This window comes from Loxodonta africana, chromosome X (genome assembly GCF_030014295.1).
Source record: "Loxodonta africana isolate mLoxAfr1 chromosome X, mLoxAfr1.hap2, whole genome shotgun sequence".
Classification (NCBI taxonomy): domain Eukaryota; kingdom Metazoa; phylum Chordata; class Mammalia; order Proboscidea; family Elephantidae; genus Loxodonta; species Loxodonta africana.
This window is the reverse complement of record NC_087369.1, coordinates 29,971,374-29,986,867: the sequence shown is the minus strand read 5'-3', so window position 1 is coordinate 29,986,867 and position 15,494 is coordinate 29,971,374. Positions and strand designations below refer to the sequence as shown.

At 43.5% G+C, this 15,494-nt stretch overlaps 1 protein-coding gene across 1 annotated transcript; it reads right to left on the bottom strand.

The window, feature by feature from the left end:
• Positions 1-4,704: 4,704 nt before the first annotated feature.
• LOC100676725 (melanoma-associated antigen B10) lies at positions 4,705-5,947 on the bottom strand. The gene has a single exon (XM_003416006.3). The coding sequence runs from the start codon at positions 5,746-5,748 to the stop codon at positions 4,705-4,707; it is 1,044 nt and encodes a 347-aa protein (XP_003416054.1). The 5' UTR covers positions 5,749-5,947.
• Between the last annotated feature and the right edge of the window lie 9,547 nt (positions 5,948-15,494).

The window sequence follows — 15,494 nt, the reverse complement described above, 5'->3', positions numbered from 1 at the left end:
CATTTCCGATCGGCATCTGATCTCTAAAACCTACATGATACTTCAAAAACTCAACAAAAAGACAAGTAACCCAATTAAAAAATGGGCAAAAGATATGAACAGACACTTCGCTAAAGAAGACATGCAGGTAGCTAACACATACATGAGGAAATACTCACCATCATTAGCCATTAGAGAAATGCAAATCAAAACTACAATGAGATTCCATCTCATTCCAACAAGACTGGCATTATTCAAAAAAACAAAATAATAAATATTGGAGAGGTTGTGGAGAGACTGAAACACTTATACACTGCTGGTGAGAATGTCAAATGGTGCAACCACTTTGGAAATCGATTTGGCACTTCCTTAAAAAGCTAGAGATAGAACTACCATACAATCCAGCAATCCCACTCCTTGGAATATATCTTAGAGAAATAAGAGCCTTTACATGAACAGATATATGCACACCCATGTTCACTGCAGCACTGTTTACAATAGCAAAAAGATGGAAGCAACAAAGGTGCCCATCAACGGAGGAATGGATAAATAAATTATGGTATATTCACACAATGGGATCCTATGCATCGATAAAGAACAGTAATGAATCTGTGAAACATTTCATAACAAGGAGGAATCTGGAAGGCATTATGCTGAGTGAAATTAGTCAGTTGCAAAAGGACAAATATTGTATAAGACTGGTATTATAAGAACTCAAGAAATAGTTTAAACAGAGAAGAAAATATTCTTTGATGGTTAAGAGAGGGGGGAGGGAGGGAGGGAGGGAAGGAGGAAGAGGGGTACTCCTAATTAGACGGTAGGTAAGAACTACTTTAGGTGTACAGAAAGACAACACACATTACAAAAGAGGTCAGCACAACTGGACTAAACCAAAAGCAAAGAAGTTTCCTGAATAAACTGAATGCTTTGAAGGCCAGAGTTGCAGGGGCGGGGGTTTGGGGACCATGGTTTCAGGGGACATCTAAGTCAATTGGCGTAATAAAATCTATTAAGAAAACATTCTGCATCCCACTTTGGAGAGTGGCATCTGAGGTCTTAAACGCTAGCAAGCGGCCATCTAAGACGCATCAACTGGTCTCAATGCACCTGGAGCAAAGGAGAATGAAGAACGCCTAGGACGCAAGGTAATTATGAGCCCAAGAGACAGAAAGGGCCGCATAAACCAGAGTCTACATCAGCCTGAGACCAGAAGAACTAGGTGGTGCCCGGCTACATCCGATGACTGCCCTGACAGGGAACACAACAGAGAACCCCTGAGGGAGCAGGAGAGCAGTGGGATGCAGACCCCAAATTCTTGTAAAAAGACCAGACTTAATGGCCTGAGAGTAGAAGGACCCCCATGGTTATGCCCCCCTCCCCATACCTTCTGTTAAACTAAGACAGGAACCATTCCCAAAGCCAACTCTTCAGACAGGGATTGGACTGGATAATGGGATAGAAAAAGATGCTGGTGAAGAACGAGCTTCTTGGATCAAGTATACACTTGAGACCATGTTGGCATCTCCTATCTGGAGGGGAGATGAGAGGGCAGAGGGGGTCAGAAGCTTGCGGAATGGATAGGAAAAGAGAGAGCGGAGGGAAGGTGTGTGCTGTCTCATTCGAGGGAGAGCAATTAGGAGTATATAGCAAGGTTTATATAAATTTTTGTGTGAGAGACAGACTTGATTTGTAAACTTTTACTTAAAGCACAATAAAAACTAAAAAAAAAAAAAAGATGTAGGGGCCTACATGCAAGAACTGGAGAGAAGCCTCTAAGAAGTATGGAGGTTCCAGGTGACGGCCAACAGGGAAACAGGTCCTAGTCTTACAAGTCCAAAGAAGTGAATTCCCCCAAAGAACTGGATTCCAGGAACAACCTCAATAAGCTTAGAAGGAGATTCTTCCCAGAGCCTCTGGATAAGAGTACTGACCAGCCACAGCTTGACTGGGTCTTTGAAACCCGGAGCAGAAAACCGGCAGAGCCAACCTGGATATCTCACCTACTGAAATGGGTGTTGTTGTAAGCTGCTAAATTTGTGGCAGTTAAGGTGCCAATAGAAAATTATATCCATCTGTAAGGACTCCAGGGTTTATAGGAATACAGAGGCTGTAGATGGTTGCTGCACAGCGATTTCCAGGGTCCTTCTTCATCTACCACTTATGAGGGAGGCTTTGGCTTTTGGCCACTTAGTTAAGCTCACTCACTCATCGGCGTATGTATTCAGTGGCCAGTCTCAAAAATTCATCAGATTAAAACCTCATATCTTTATAACCTCATCTGCTTTGAAAACCTCTTCTCCAATGTCAGGGTTATATCCCAAGAACCAGTAGACTCTGCCAAATTGGAAACTATTCAGCTGCCAATTAAGAAAATAAAAAATTGGGGAGTGTGCTGGAGGTATTCAGGGTAGTGAGTAGGTTTCTATACTTCACTGACAAAGTGAACATTACATGGAAGGGGCTGTTGCTATCGGGAGTGTTACAAGCTGAGGGATGCTGAGGGACGGGACAGGCAGGAGAAGGTTGCAGGGAGTTGGATGTTCTAAGTCAGGGAGAGGACAGATTATTCTGGGCTGTCTGTACCACCGGGAGCAGGTGCGGCCTTCAGAGGAGGAGGCAGTGAATAGCTGGTCAGCAGGTCAAGATCCAGAGTTGACCAGGAGGGCTCAATCTCTAGAGAAATAGCACTGTAATGTGGGCAATTGCTGGGACTGGGTCCATGTGCTGGTACCTGGGGATAAGGGCAGGAGGATGCTGGGCAAATGAAGCCCACAGAAAGTCCCCAAATTGTGGTTCGCTGTCACTTTCACCTTTCTTCATTATATTTACTTTTTGTACATTGGCCACAGCATCCTTTGTTTTATTGCATGAAAGATGTCGTGGGTAGTGAGAACAGAAATGAATTGAGACAGAAAAGTCTTCCTTAGGCTGGAAGGAGTGGATAAATGTGGACTGCAGACAAATTCAGACCAGAGGTTGAGTTAAAACCCTATCACTTATGAACCATGTGATCTTGGGAAAATTGCAAAGCTCTACGAGCCTGTTTCTTCATCTGTGAAATGGGCTTGATGACTAGTCATCTTGCCCATTGCCTCATGAATAAATTGTGAAGTACAACTGTTGGAATGTGTGTTATGGGAAGAAACTGGTACAGGGCCTGCCTGATAACTGGCAGTTACTATTACAATTTTGACCACAGACCCTACCAAACTGCTCTGGAATTTTTCCCCCGAAGAGATATCAGAGAATATGCAGTGCTCTAGACAAGACATATGAAATCAGCCAAAATGCTGCTTAGGGAGTGAAACTAAGTTACTTGCTAAGTAACTTTCTGAGCATACCTCATTTATTGAGTGTATGGGGGAGTCTTTCCCAGATGGATGGAACTCAAAGCTCCTAGAATTTGGGCCAAGGACTGCCTCCTTCTAAACCACCCAAACCACCCTATACGGATTTATTTCATCCCCAGCAAAAATAAGTTCCTTGCTTAGAGTTGGCTAAACTACACTCAAGACAACTTAATTAAAACACCCTTTTAATGGAGTGTGCTCTCTTCTCCCAGGCCAGAGCAAAGACTGCCAGCCCAGTGGTTTCTCACATCTGCTGTCAAGTGACCATCACCTTCATTTCTCAGAATCTCGCTGGAGATGGTGCATTTCAAAGTTTGTGCACTGTATTCCACTGTACTGAGACAATTTCCCAGGATACCTTTCATTCTTGCTCCAGGTGGAGAGAATTCTCTCTAGTTTTTCATGTCCCGAAGTAACTGCTAAAAGCAGTATCCCATTCTGTATTAGAGGCTTTGGTCTCTCAACTCTCAGACATGCCATCCCAGGGTCTGGCCCCTACTCATGACTCTTAGAACCTTCAATTGACCCACCATCCAATTTAAGTTAAAATTAACTCACATCAAAGGACTTACAGTTTCCCAAGGCCCCCAAATTCTTTGCCTTGTACTATTTATACTTGTCTGCTCTCATCTGGACCCCCCACCCCATGTCGTCACACCTTCTTTTTACTTTTTCTTTAGGTCTTAGGGTATATCTCACCATCTTCCTTATATGATTTGCTGCTTCTAGACTCTAAAATTCTGTGGGCAGGGGCTGGGTGTTGTTTATCCTAGCATTCCTGGTACTAGCTTAGAGTCTTCCAAGGAGCAGATGCTCAATTAATGTTTGATAAATAAACAAGCCAGTGTGCAAGAGATCTACTTTATTAGACTATAAGTTCTTCTACATTCTTGAACAAGCTAAACATATCCAGGTTATATCTTTAATTTTACATAAAAAAAGACTAAAAGTAATAAGGTGAGGCAAGTATTTATCATCTCTTACATTGTTTATCTCTGTTTCTTGATCCCAACTATTTTACTGTTGAGTTTGTTCGCATTTCCAAGGAAATGCCTTTTCTGCTGCTGTTACCGTGTTCCAAATGACTAAATAAGACAGAACTTTTCCTAGTTTGTTTTGCACATTAGTACAGCTCTCTTAAAACTGATAAACAACAATAAGGGTGTGACTACTATTATTCTTAATCTCAGATTCGAAGAGAAGGTTTAATAACCCTATTAAAATGAACACTCGAAAAAATTGATTCATGCTATCACATAGACTAGGAACACAAAGATTATAAACACTGTGCTGTCTCCAGCTACAACCTAACGCTCCACTACTTAGAACACTGACTGCCCTCTTCAAACACAAAGTGAAGAATCCTCCTTGGGCTTCACTTGGGGCAGGAGGAGCTGCTGGGTGTGGCCCTGGAATGTGTACCGGACATGGCACTACTGCGAGCCCTGGATTCAACTCTGGCTTGAGCTCTTTCTTCCTCATCCTTTATAGCCTCTTCGAGGCAGGAGGGGAATGCACTGGGAGTGGTATCATGTACCTTGGCCACAAACTCCAGGACTTTCATCTTCGTGGTTTCAGCATAGGCTCTGGGACCCCACAGGAATTCGTAGCGTGGAGGATCGGTGTTGGGCACCTGCCGGTACTCCAGGTACTTTTGCTTCACCATATCTCTGGTGATGAGCTTCTTGGGCTCCCCAAAGATGAAGTGATCCCTGCCAGCATGTAAGCCCATCGTATTCAGCACTTCCCAGACTTCCTCTTCAGTGGCGCAGTTGCCCTTTGTGAAAATCACGCCCAGGACAGTCATCAGGAGGCCAGTCGTGGGCACACCAACGTCATCACTTATCCTCCCACTGGAGCTAGAATCCAGCTTGTTGACGAGGACGTAGGTGTGTCGGATGGGATCCACTTCCTTCAGGTCAAGGCCAAAGACCAATTCCAGGTGCTCAGAGGCTCTCCTGAGGATCTCAGGGAATTGGTTCTTGTATATTTGCATTATATTTCTCAGCATGTCAGCCTTGGTAACGGGCTCTCTCACTTGATACTTGTACAGCAGGTAATGTACCAATATAACCACTTTCTTATCTAGGCCTTCCTGCGAGTGCTCAGTGGTGGGCTCGGCCTGCGCTGAGCTTGGACTTTCATTCCCTTGGTAGTTGGCACCTTCATTAGCTCTTGTGCATGAAACAGCAGCTTCAGAAGTGGTGGGAGGTAGGGCACTTGGAGGCCCCTGGGGAGTGCTGGGTGTCTCAGCAGCAGATGAGCTCTGAGTCGGATCTTTGCAACAATCAGAGGAGGAAGAGGTGGGCTCCTCTTCAGCTGCTACAGTGGCCTGAGCACCCTTGACACCCTGGGTCTCTTCTCGGGCCTGACGGCGTTTCTCTCGGGCACGGAGCTTGCTCTTCTGACCCCGAGGCATGATGATCTGGACAAGGACAGTAGGCAGGAACGTGCGGCAGGAAGGCAGGTGATGTAGGTGCCTGGTAGAGAGATCAGATGTTTTGCATAGTTTTAGGAATGAGATAAAGCCTTGGTTTTAAGGAATCCTGCCTCTGTTCTGTGAAACCACAAGGCTCCTGTTTACTGATCAGCTGGCTCCCTTAGAATCATGTGAAAGTTATTAGAGTATGCCTTAGGCCACAGCCCGCCATCCCTGTGTAGGGTCTACTGGGGCTGACAACAGCTCCACACTCTTTGGAGCAGTCTCTGTTCTGGAGGGGGGATATTTCTACGTTCATATTCTGTGACAACATCTTGACTTGTGGCAGGACCTGGGATCCCTCTGCTATGCTGCTTTGATATAGGTTCCGTGTGACTCTCTTTTGGGGTGGGTGGTTCCCTCAGACCTCACTCGGGTCCTCACCATTATTTCTGTTAGGATCTGGGACTCCGGTCTGTGCTTGTCTGCGTCAAACACTCTGGTCCAAGGATGTATAACCTCCCTGCACCCCCAAAGAGGGAATTCAGAGGCTCCTCCAAAATCCGTTGCCGTTGAGTCGATTCCGACTCATAGCGAACCCGCATCAGGTAATTCCTGCTCAGTTCCTGCTACAGCTGACTGAAGGGACAGGACTCTGCTCCCCTATCACTAGAGTAGTGAGTATCCTCACGCCACACAAAGGGTATTACTTACTCCCCGGCACGACCTGAGACTCCTCCGTCACACCGAGAACTTCACTTTCCCAAGATGGCAGAAACGGAAGTCTGGGTGCGTCACATCCGACCACTCTGGCGTCACAGTCCAGAGAGTAGGGGTGGAATTACGTACAACCCCCTGAGGTTCCCCCACTCAGGGTCCTAACTCTAACTGATGGGAGGGCCTAGGATTCCTCTCTCTTCTAGCATAAGACTAACACCCTGGTCAAATACTGTCACTTCCTTGAATCCCCAGAGGATGAATTTCGGGGGCGCAACATCAAGCAATCACTGCCCAGAGCCTCCCAGGGTTTGCAGCAATGGTGGGATTCTGGGACTCTGTTCTGGTGTAGGGGGTGCCCTCAAACCTCACTCAGGAACCTCATCTTAATTGCAGGCAGGGCCTGGAATCCTCCCTCTGCTGACCTAATATCGCATTGCTCAGACCAATGCATCACCTCTCCGAGACTTCAGAGGCGGGAGTTAGTAGAAGTCACTTCTGGCTACCCTTGCTAAGGGCTTTCCAGGGCTGGCAGTAGAGGTGGAGCCATGTTCAGGGCTACCCCCTGTTCTGGCAGGGGGTAGCAAATTCATACAGAACTCATACAGAAGTCTTTCAATTGACTCCTGGCAAGGCCCATGACTCCTCCCTCTCCTTTATCGGGTCAGTCAGCCTTCAACCAAGGTTCTTACCCCGGACTTCTCCCCACCCAACTCTTACAATTCCCCACTCCCAGTCACAAGAGGGTGAAGTGAAAGTAACATCCAGGCCTTGACCCCCAAGTGCTGAGAGTAAGGGCGGAGCTCTGTGCACTCCCTTGTGTTCTAGAGTTGGCAGTTCCCTCAGACCTCACTCAGGTCCTCACCTTCGTTTTTCTTAGGGCCTGCGACCTCTCCATCTGCTGGCCTGTGGCTGACGCCCGATCCAATGCCCTCACCTCACAGTGAAACGTGATCATATGATAACTTTGAGTATGGTTGGAACAGTCTTCCCCCTCCCCCCCACCTTTAATTTTCTATTGAAACAAGGCAGGGTTTCAATAGAATAATAATAAAGAGAGAACTTTGGACCCCACATATCCACATTACTCTTAGTCAACTTCACAAAGAACTGCACTGTCTTCAATGGTTCTATTGACCCTGTAAATGTTTGCAAAATGAGCCAGCTCCCCCCTCCATTCAGTGCCTGGTTGCAACATAGGCTACTGCAGGACATCCACGCTCTGGCACTCAAAGAACCGGCACAGGACATTTGCTTACTGGTGTGCAAAGAAATAAGGAACCATGGGAAGCAGTCTGAACTGGTGACGCAATCTGGATCATTTTCAAGACATGTCCACACTCAATTCTTTATTTAGGTAATTAGTCTCAGGGAATGCCCCCTTCCAAATTCCCCCTCCTTGCAGCTGCACACACTCTTCCTCTCATCAGTGCTCCCAGCCTTGTTTCAATGATCATCACTCACCAATCTCCCATCACTATCATAGCCCCAGCCTCAGTGGAAGAGGCCACTGTGCGCAGTGGATGAAACACATTTCAGGCATCAAGACAGCTCTCAGCCCTAGTACACTGGTGAGAATGCAATGAACCACCAGAGTGGTTAAAAGATGTAGCTCTCCAAGAATCCATCAATATCATCATTGGATGACTGGGGGGTGGCGGAGGGAGGAGTGTCAGCTATACTCTGCCTGACAGAGGGTAGGGGTATTCTATGGGAGAGAAGAGTGTAAGGCATGACTTTGCTCCTTTCACTCAGATCAGCCTGCAAGTTCAGGGCGGTTATGATGACTCAGAGATTTCCCAAACCTATTTGTGTATGTTTTCCAAGACCTCCACCAGGTTCCTCATCTTCTCTCCTTTTGGCCCTGTCTCAACCCTGTACTGAACTGTGAATTTGGAACCCTGAATGATGCCTGCCCTGGGCTCTCTAGATGTGGATTTGCACCTGGTCTCTGTCACCAACTCTGGAAATGGCTCACCTCAGATCCTCCTGATACCCTTCGCTAGCTGAGGGTGTCCTGTGCGGACTCATTCCCTGGCATCTGGTCATTCTGACCAAGTCTTTGATTTTCAAAATGAAGGGAAATGTCTTATTGACATTTGAAAATTTTAAAACATGCCAAGAGGAATTCTGGTACTCACCACATGACTGCAGAAATACTGCTTTATATGAGTGAGGGTAGAAATTAACTTTCTGCTCAACCTAGTTAGAAAACAGGAAAATACAAATTAAAATAACAGTGAGACAAATATTTTCACCAAAAAGTTCGGTCAAAATTTAAAAGGCTGATAAAATAAAATGCCTGTGAGAGTGTACGTTATACCCACATATATATATGTGAAAATATGAACTTATACAACTCTCCTAGAACAGAATTTCAGCAATGGTTATAAAAATTTATAATTATTGTGTGTTTTTTTTCCACTTAAACCCAATTTACGCTTTGCTATGTTGTTCCTCCACCACTGCTCTGTCAGTTTGTCGTTTTGGGTGCCTTGTGTGTTGCTGTGATGCCGAAGCTATGCCACCTGTATTTCAAACACCAGCAGGGTCACCCATGGTGGACAGGTTTCAGCAGAGCTTGCAGACTAAGATAGACTAGGAAGAAAGACCTGGCAGTCTACTTCTGGAAAAATTGGCCAGTGAAAAACTTATGAATAGTAGCAGAACATTGTCTAATATAGTGCTGGAAATTGAGCCCCTCAGGTTGGAAGGCATTCAAAATACAATTGGGGAAAAGCTGCCTCTTCAAAGTAGCGTAAATGTTAATTACATGGGTGGAGTAAAGCTTTCAGGACCTTGATTTGCTAATGTGGCACAACTCAAAATGAGAAGAAATAGCTGCAAATATCCACTAATAGTTGGAAGGTGGAATGTACAAAGTATGAATCTAAGAAAGTTGGAAGTCATCAAAAATGAAATGGAACACATAAAGATCAATATCCTAGGCATTGTTGTTAGGAGCCGTCGACTCATAGCGACTGTATGTACAACAGAACCAAACACTGCCTGGTCCTGTGCCATCCTTACAATCGTTGTTATGCTTGAGCTCATTGTTGCAGCCACTGTGTCAATCCACCTTGTTGAGGGCCTTCCTCATTTCGGCTGACCCTGTACTTTGCCAAGCAAGATGTCCTTCTCCAGGGACAAATCCCTTCTGACAACATGTCCAAAGTATGTAAGAAGCAGTCTCACCATCCTTGCTTCTAAGGAGCATTCCAGTTGCACATCTTCCAAAACAGACTTGTTCGTTCTTTTGGCAGTCCATGGTATAGTCAATATTCTTCGCCAACACCACAATTCAAAGGCGTCAATTCTCCTTCGCTCTTCCTTATTCATTATCCAGTTTTTGTATAAATACGAGGTGACTGAAAACATCACGGCTTGGGCCAGGTGCACCTTAGTCTTCAAGGTGACATCTTTGCTTTTCAACACTTTAAAGGGGTCCTTTGCAGCAGATTTACCCAATGCAATGTGTTATTTGATTTCTTGACTGCTGCTTCCATGGATGTTGATTGTGGATCCAGGTAAAATGAAATCCTTGACAACTTCAATCTTTTCTCCATTTATCATGATGTTGCTTATTGGTCCAGTTGTGAGGATTTTTGTTTTCTTTATGTTGAGGTGCAATCCATACAGAAGGTTGTGGTCTTTGATGTTCATTAGTAAGTGCTTCAAGTCCTCTTCACTTTCAGCAAGCAAGGTTGTGTCATCTGCATAATGCAGGTTGTTAATGAGTCTTCCTCCAAACCTGATGCCTCATTCTTCTTCATATAATCCTGCTTCTCGGATGATTTGCTCAGCATACAGATTGGATAGGTATGGTGAAAAGATACAAACCTGATGCACACCTTTCCTGACTTTCAACCAATCAGTATCCCCTTGTTCTGTTCGAACAACTGCCTCTTGATCTATGTAAAAGTTCCTCATGAACACGATTAAGTGTTCTGGAAGTCCCATTCTTGGAAATGTTATCCATAATTTGTTATGATCCACACGGTCGAATGCCTTTGCATAGTCAATAAAACACAGGTAAACATCCTTGGTATTCTCTGCTTTCAGCCAGGATCCATCTGACATCAGCAATGATATCCCTGGTTCCACATCCTCTTCTGAAATCAGCCTGAATTTCTGGTAGTGCCCTGCTGATATACTGCTGCAGCTGTTTTTGAATGACCTTCAGCAAAATTTTGCTTGCATGTGATAGTAATGATATTGTTCTATAATTTCCACATTTGGTTGGATCACATTTCTTGGGAACAGGCATAAATATGGATCTCTTCTAGTCAGTTGGCCAGGAAGCTGTCTTGCATAGATGAGTGAGCACCTCCAGTGCTGCATCTGTTTGTTGAAACATCTCATTTGATATTCCGTCAATTCCTGGAGCCTTGTTTTTTGCTAATGCCTTCAGAGCAGCTTGGACTTCTTCCTTCAGTATCATCGGTTCCTGATCATGTGCTGCTTCTTAAAATGGCTGAACATCAACTAATTCTTTTTGCTATAATGATTTTGTGTATTCCTTCCATCTTCTTTTGATGCTTCCTGCATCATTTAATCTTTTCCCCATAGAATCCTTCACTATTGTAGCCCAAGGCTTGAATTTTTTCCTCAGTTCTTTCAGCTTGAGAAACGCCAAGCATGTTCTTCCCTTTTGGTTTTCTATCTCCAGCTCTTTGCACGTGTCATTATAATACTTTGTCTTTTCGAGCCGCCCTTTGAAATCTTCTGTGCAGTTCTTTTACTTCATCATTTCTTCCTTTTGCTTTAGCTACTCGATGTTCGTGAGCAAGTTTCAGAGTCTCCTCTGACATCCATCTTGGTCTTTTCTTTCTTTCTTCTCTTTTCAATGGCCTCTTGCTTTCTTCATGTATGATGTCCTTGATATCATTCCACAACTCGTCTGGTTTTCGGTCACTAGTGTTCGATGCATTAAATCTATCCTTGAGATGGTCTCTAAATTCAGGTGGGATATACTCAAGGTCATATTTTGGCTTTCATGGACTTGCTACGATTTTCTTCAGTTTCAGCTTGAACTTGCATATGAGCAATTGATGATCTGTTCCACAGTCGGCCTTGTTCTGATTGATGATATTGAGCTTTTCCATTGTCTCTTTCCACAGATGTAGTCAATTTGATTCCTGTGTGTTCCACTTGGCGAGGTCCATGTGTATAGTCACTGTTTATGTTGGTGAAAGAAGGTATTTGCAATGAAGAAGTCATTGGTCTTGCAAAATTCTGTCGTTCGATCTCCGGCATTGTTTCTATCACCAAGGCCATATTTTCTAGCTATCGATCCTTCTTCTTTGTTTCCAACTTTCACATTTCAATCAGCAGTGATTATCAATGCATCCTGATTGCATGTTCAATCAACTTCTATTTCTTCATCTTTGGCCTTAGTGGTTGGTGCGTAAATTTGAATAATAGTTGTATTAACTGGTCCTCCTTGTAGGCGTATGGATACTATCCTATCACTGACAGCGCTGTACTTCAGGATAGATCTTGAAATGTTCTTTTTGGTGATGAATGCAACACAATTCCTCTTCAAGGGGCTCATCTTCTAGCACTATATCAGACAATGTTCTGCTGCTATTCATAAGATTTTCACTGGCTAATGCTTTTCAGACGTAGACTGCCGGGTCCTTCTTCCTAGTCTGTCTTAGTCTGGAAGCTCAGCTGAAACCTGTCCTCCATGGGTGACCCTGCTGGTATCTGAATACCGGTGGCATAGCTTCCAGCATCACAGCAACATGCAAGCCCCCACAGTACGACAAACTGACAGACACGTGGAGGATCCTAGGCAGTAGTGAGCTGAAATGGACTGGTATTGGTCATTTTGAATCAGACAATCATATGGTCTACTATACTGGAAATGACAAATTGAAGAGGAATGGTGTTGCATTCATCGTTTAAAAGAAAAACACGGCTCCAGGAATTGACGGAATACCAATTGAGATGTTTCAACAAATAGATGCAACTCTGGAAGCACTCACTCATCTATGTCAAGCAATCTGGAAGACAGCTACCTGATCCACAGACTGGAAGAGATCCATATTTGTGCCCATTTCAAAGAAAGGTGATTCAACAGACTGAGGAAATTATCAAACAATATCATTAATATCACACACAAGTAAAAGTTTGCTGAAAATAATTCAAAAATGGTTACAGCAGTACATCAGCAGGGAACTGCCAGAAATTCAGGCCAGTTTCAGAAGAGGACATGGAACCAGGGATATCATCACTGATGTCAGATGGATCCTGGCTGACAGCAGAGAATACCAGAAAGATGTTTACCCGTGTTTTATCGACTATGCAAAGGCATTCGACTGTGTGAATTGTAACAAATTATGGATAACATTGCAAAGAATGGGAATTCTAGAACACTTAATTGTGCTCACAAGGAACCTGTACATAGACCAAGAGGCAGTCATTCGAACAGAACAAGGGGATACTGCTTGGTTTAAAATCAGGAAAGGTGTGTGTCAGGGTTGTATCCTTTCACCATACCTATTCAATCTGTATGCTGAGCAAATCATCCGAGAAGCTGGACTATATGAAGAAGAGGCATCAGGTTTGGAGGAAGACTCATTAACAACCTGTGCTATGTAGATGACATAACCTTGCTTGCTGAATGTGAAAAGGACTTGGACCACTTACTGATGAAGATCAAAGACTACAGCCTTCAGTATTACATCTCAACATAAAGAAAACAATTGGACCAACAAGCAACGTCATTATTAACAGAGAACATATTGAAATTGTCAAGGATTTCATTTTATTTGGGTCCATAATCAGGGTCCATGGAAGCAGAGTGAAGAAATGAAAGGACATATTGTAATGGGAAAATCCACTGCAAAAGTGTTAAAAAGCAAGGATGTCACTTTGAGGATTAAGGTGCACCTGACTCAAGCCTTGTATTTTCCATCGCTTCTTCTGCATGAAGAAGAATCGATGCCTTTGAACTGTGGTGTTGGTGAAGAATATTGAATGTACTGTAAGCTGCCAGAGGATTGAACAAATCTGTCTTGGAAGAAGTATAGCCAGAATGCTCCTTAGAAGTGAGGATGGCGAGACATACTTTGGACTTGTTATCAGGAGGGACCAGTCCCTGGAGAAAGACATCATGTTTGGTAAAATAGAGGGTGAGCAAAAGAGAAGAAGACCCTCAATGAGATGGATTAACACAGTGGCATAGCAACGAGGATGGTATAGTCCTGGGCAGTGTTTTGTTCTACTGTACATGGGGTTACTCTCAGTCAGAGCTGTCTCAATGGCACCTAACAACATCAATGTCTTTCCTATGAGAAAGAAGGCACATTTGCCCAAGAATTCATGTTCAGTGATGTTGATTTCAGTTCTATTAATCATAGCAACAAGTGAGAAACAACTTCAGCATCCTTCAGAAGGAGAATGGTTACGTTAATTATGGCACATACACACTTTAGAATTCTAGGAGTAGTTAAAAGGGTGAGGTGGATCTATACGTGCTGTCATGAAAAGATCCTGCATTAATTTTATTAAGTAACAAGTGCAAGTTGGAGAACAATACTTATCATTACCTATTATGTTAAAAACTTACAGTGTATTTTTATAACACATCTATGTAAAAAACAGCCTTTAATAAACTTTAAAACAACACAAAACATTTTTAATTGTGGTTACTTCTGAGGAGGGGGCTGAATTTTGGAGAGACATAGTATGGAAGAGGAATTACGATTTATCTGTATTATTAGATTTTTTTAGCAAGAAGGATATATACACTATATATTTTTATATACATATATAGTGTACTTTTATATTTAACATATTGAAATAAGTCTAACAATAGGTGCAAATGGTTCAAGTTCCACTACTAACCTAAAGGTTGGCAGTTCAAACCCACCCAGCAGTACCACGGAAGAAAGGCCTGGCAATCTGCTTTCCTAAAGATTACAGCCAAGAAAACTCAATGGAGTAGTTCTACTCTGTAATGCACGGGTTCACTATGAATCAGAATCAACTTGATGGCAATGAGTTTGTTCTTTTTTTTTTTTAACAACAGAAGTAGTAGCTGAGTATTACTCAGCTAAAGTAACTGCTAGCAGCTGTCATGGAAAAAGCTTAAAATCTGAATGCCTTAACACAACAAAAGCTTATTTTTGAGCACATAAAATCTGATGTGGGTTGGCAAGGATTCTCTGCTACCAGGTGACCCAGGGACTCACGCAGCTTTCATCTTGTAGTTGCACAGCTCTTCCCAAGCTCCCCACGTTTGCTGCTGAATGGAAGAAAAAGCCTAGACATGGCATACTGATTCTCAAATGCCTTCACCTGTAAGAGACACATGGCTTCTGATCCTCTTCCGGTGACAAGTATAGTCATATGACCCTTCTTTTATTTATGGTTCCTTCATGAGAATTTTTTTATTGTTGTAAAGATATATATAACACAGTATTTGCCAATTTAACATTTTTCTCTTGTGCAATTTAGTGACATCAATTACATAAATCATGTTGTATAACTATCACCAATATCCATTGCCAAATTTTCCATCTCCATAAGCAGAAACTCACAAGACCCTTCTTAACTACAAATTGACTGGGAATGTAGTCTCCCCATGAACCCAGGAAGGAGAGCAGGATGAGATATGGAAGAGCACCTGCAGTCTCTCCCATAAGCCATTACATAATAGGTGCGCAATAAAAAGCAGCTATTATACTTTGTTGGAAACCCTGGTGGCATAGTGGTTAAGTGCCACGGCTGCTAACCAAAGAGTTGGCAGTTCGAATCCGCCAGGTGCTCCTTGGAAACTCCATGGGGCAGTACTACTCTGTCCTGTAGGGTCGCTATGAGTCGGAATCGACTCAACGGCACTGGGTTTGGGTTTTATTATACTTTGTTAGGGCAACAGACCTCTTCGTTCTTGTGAAAGTTTCTGAGAAGGCCAGATTTTCCTTGCAATTTGCCAACTTTTTCTGGTGCCTACTATATGGCAGTTGTTTTCAAATGCAGGATCATATCAATTTCCAAAAGGACCCTGTAAATCACAGCAG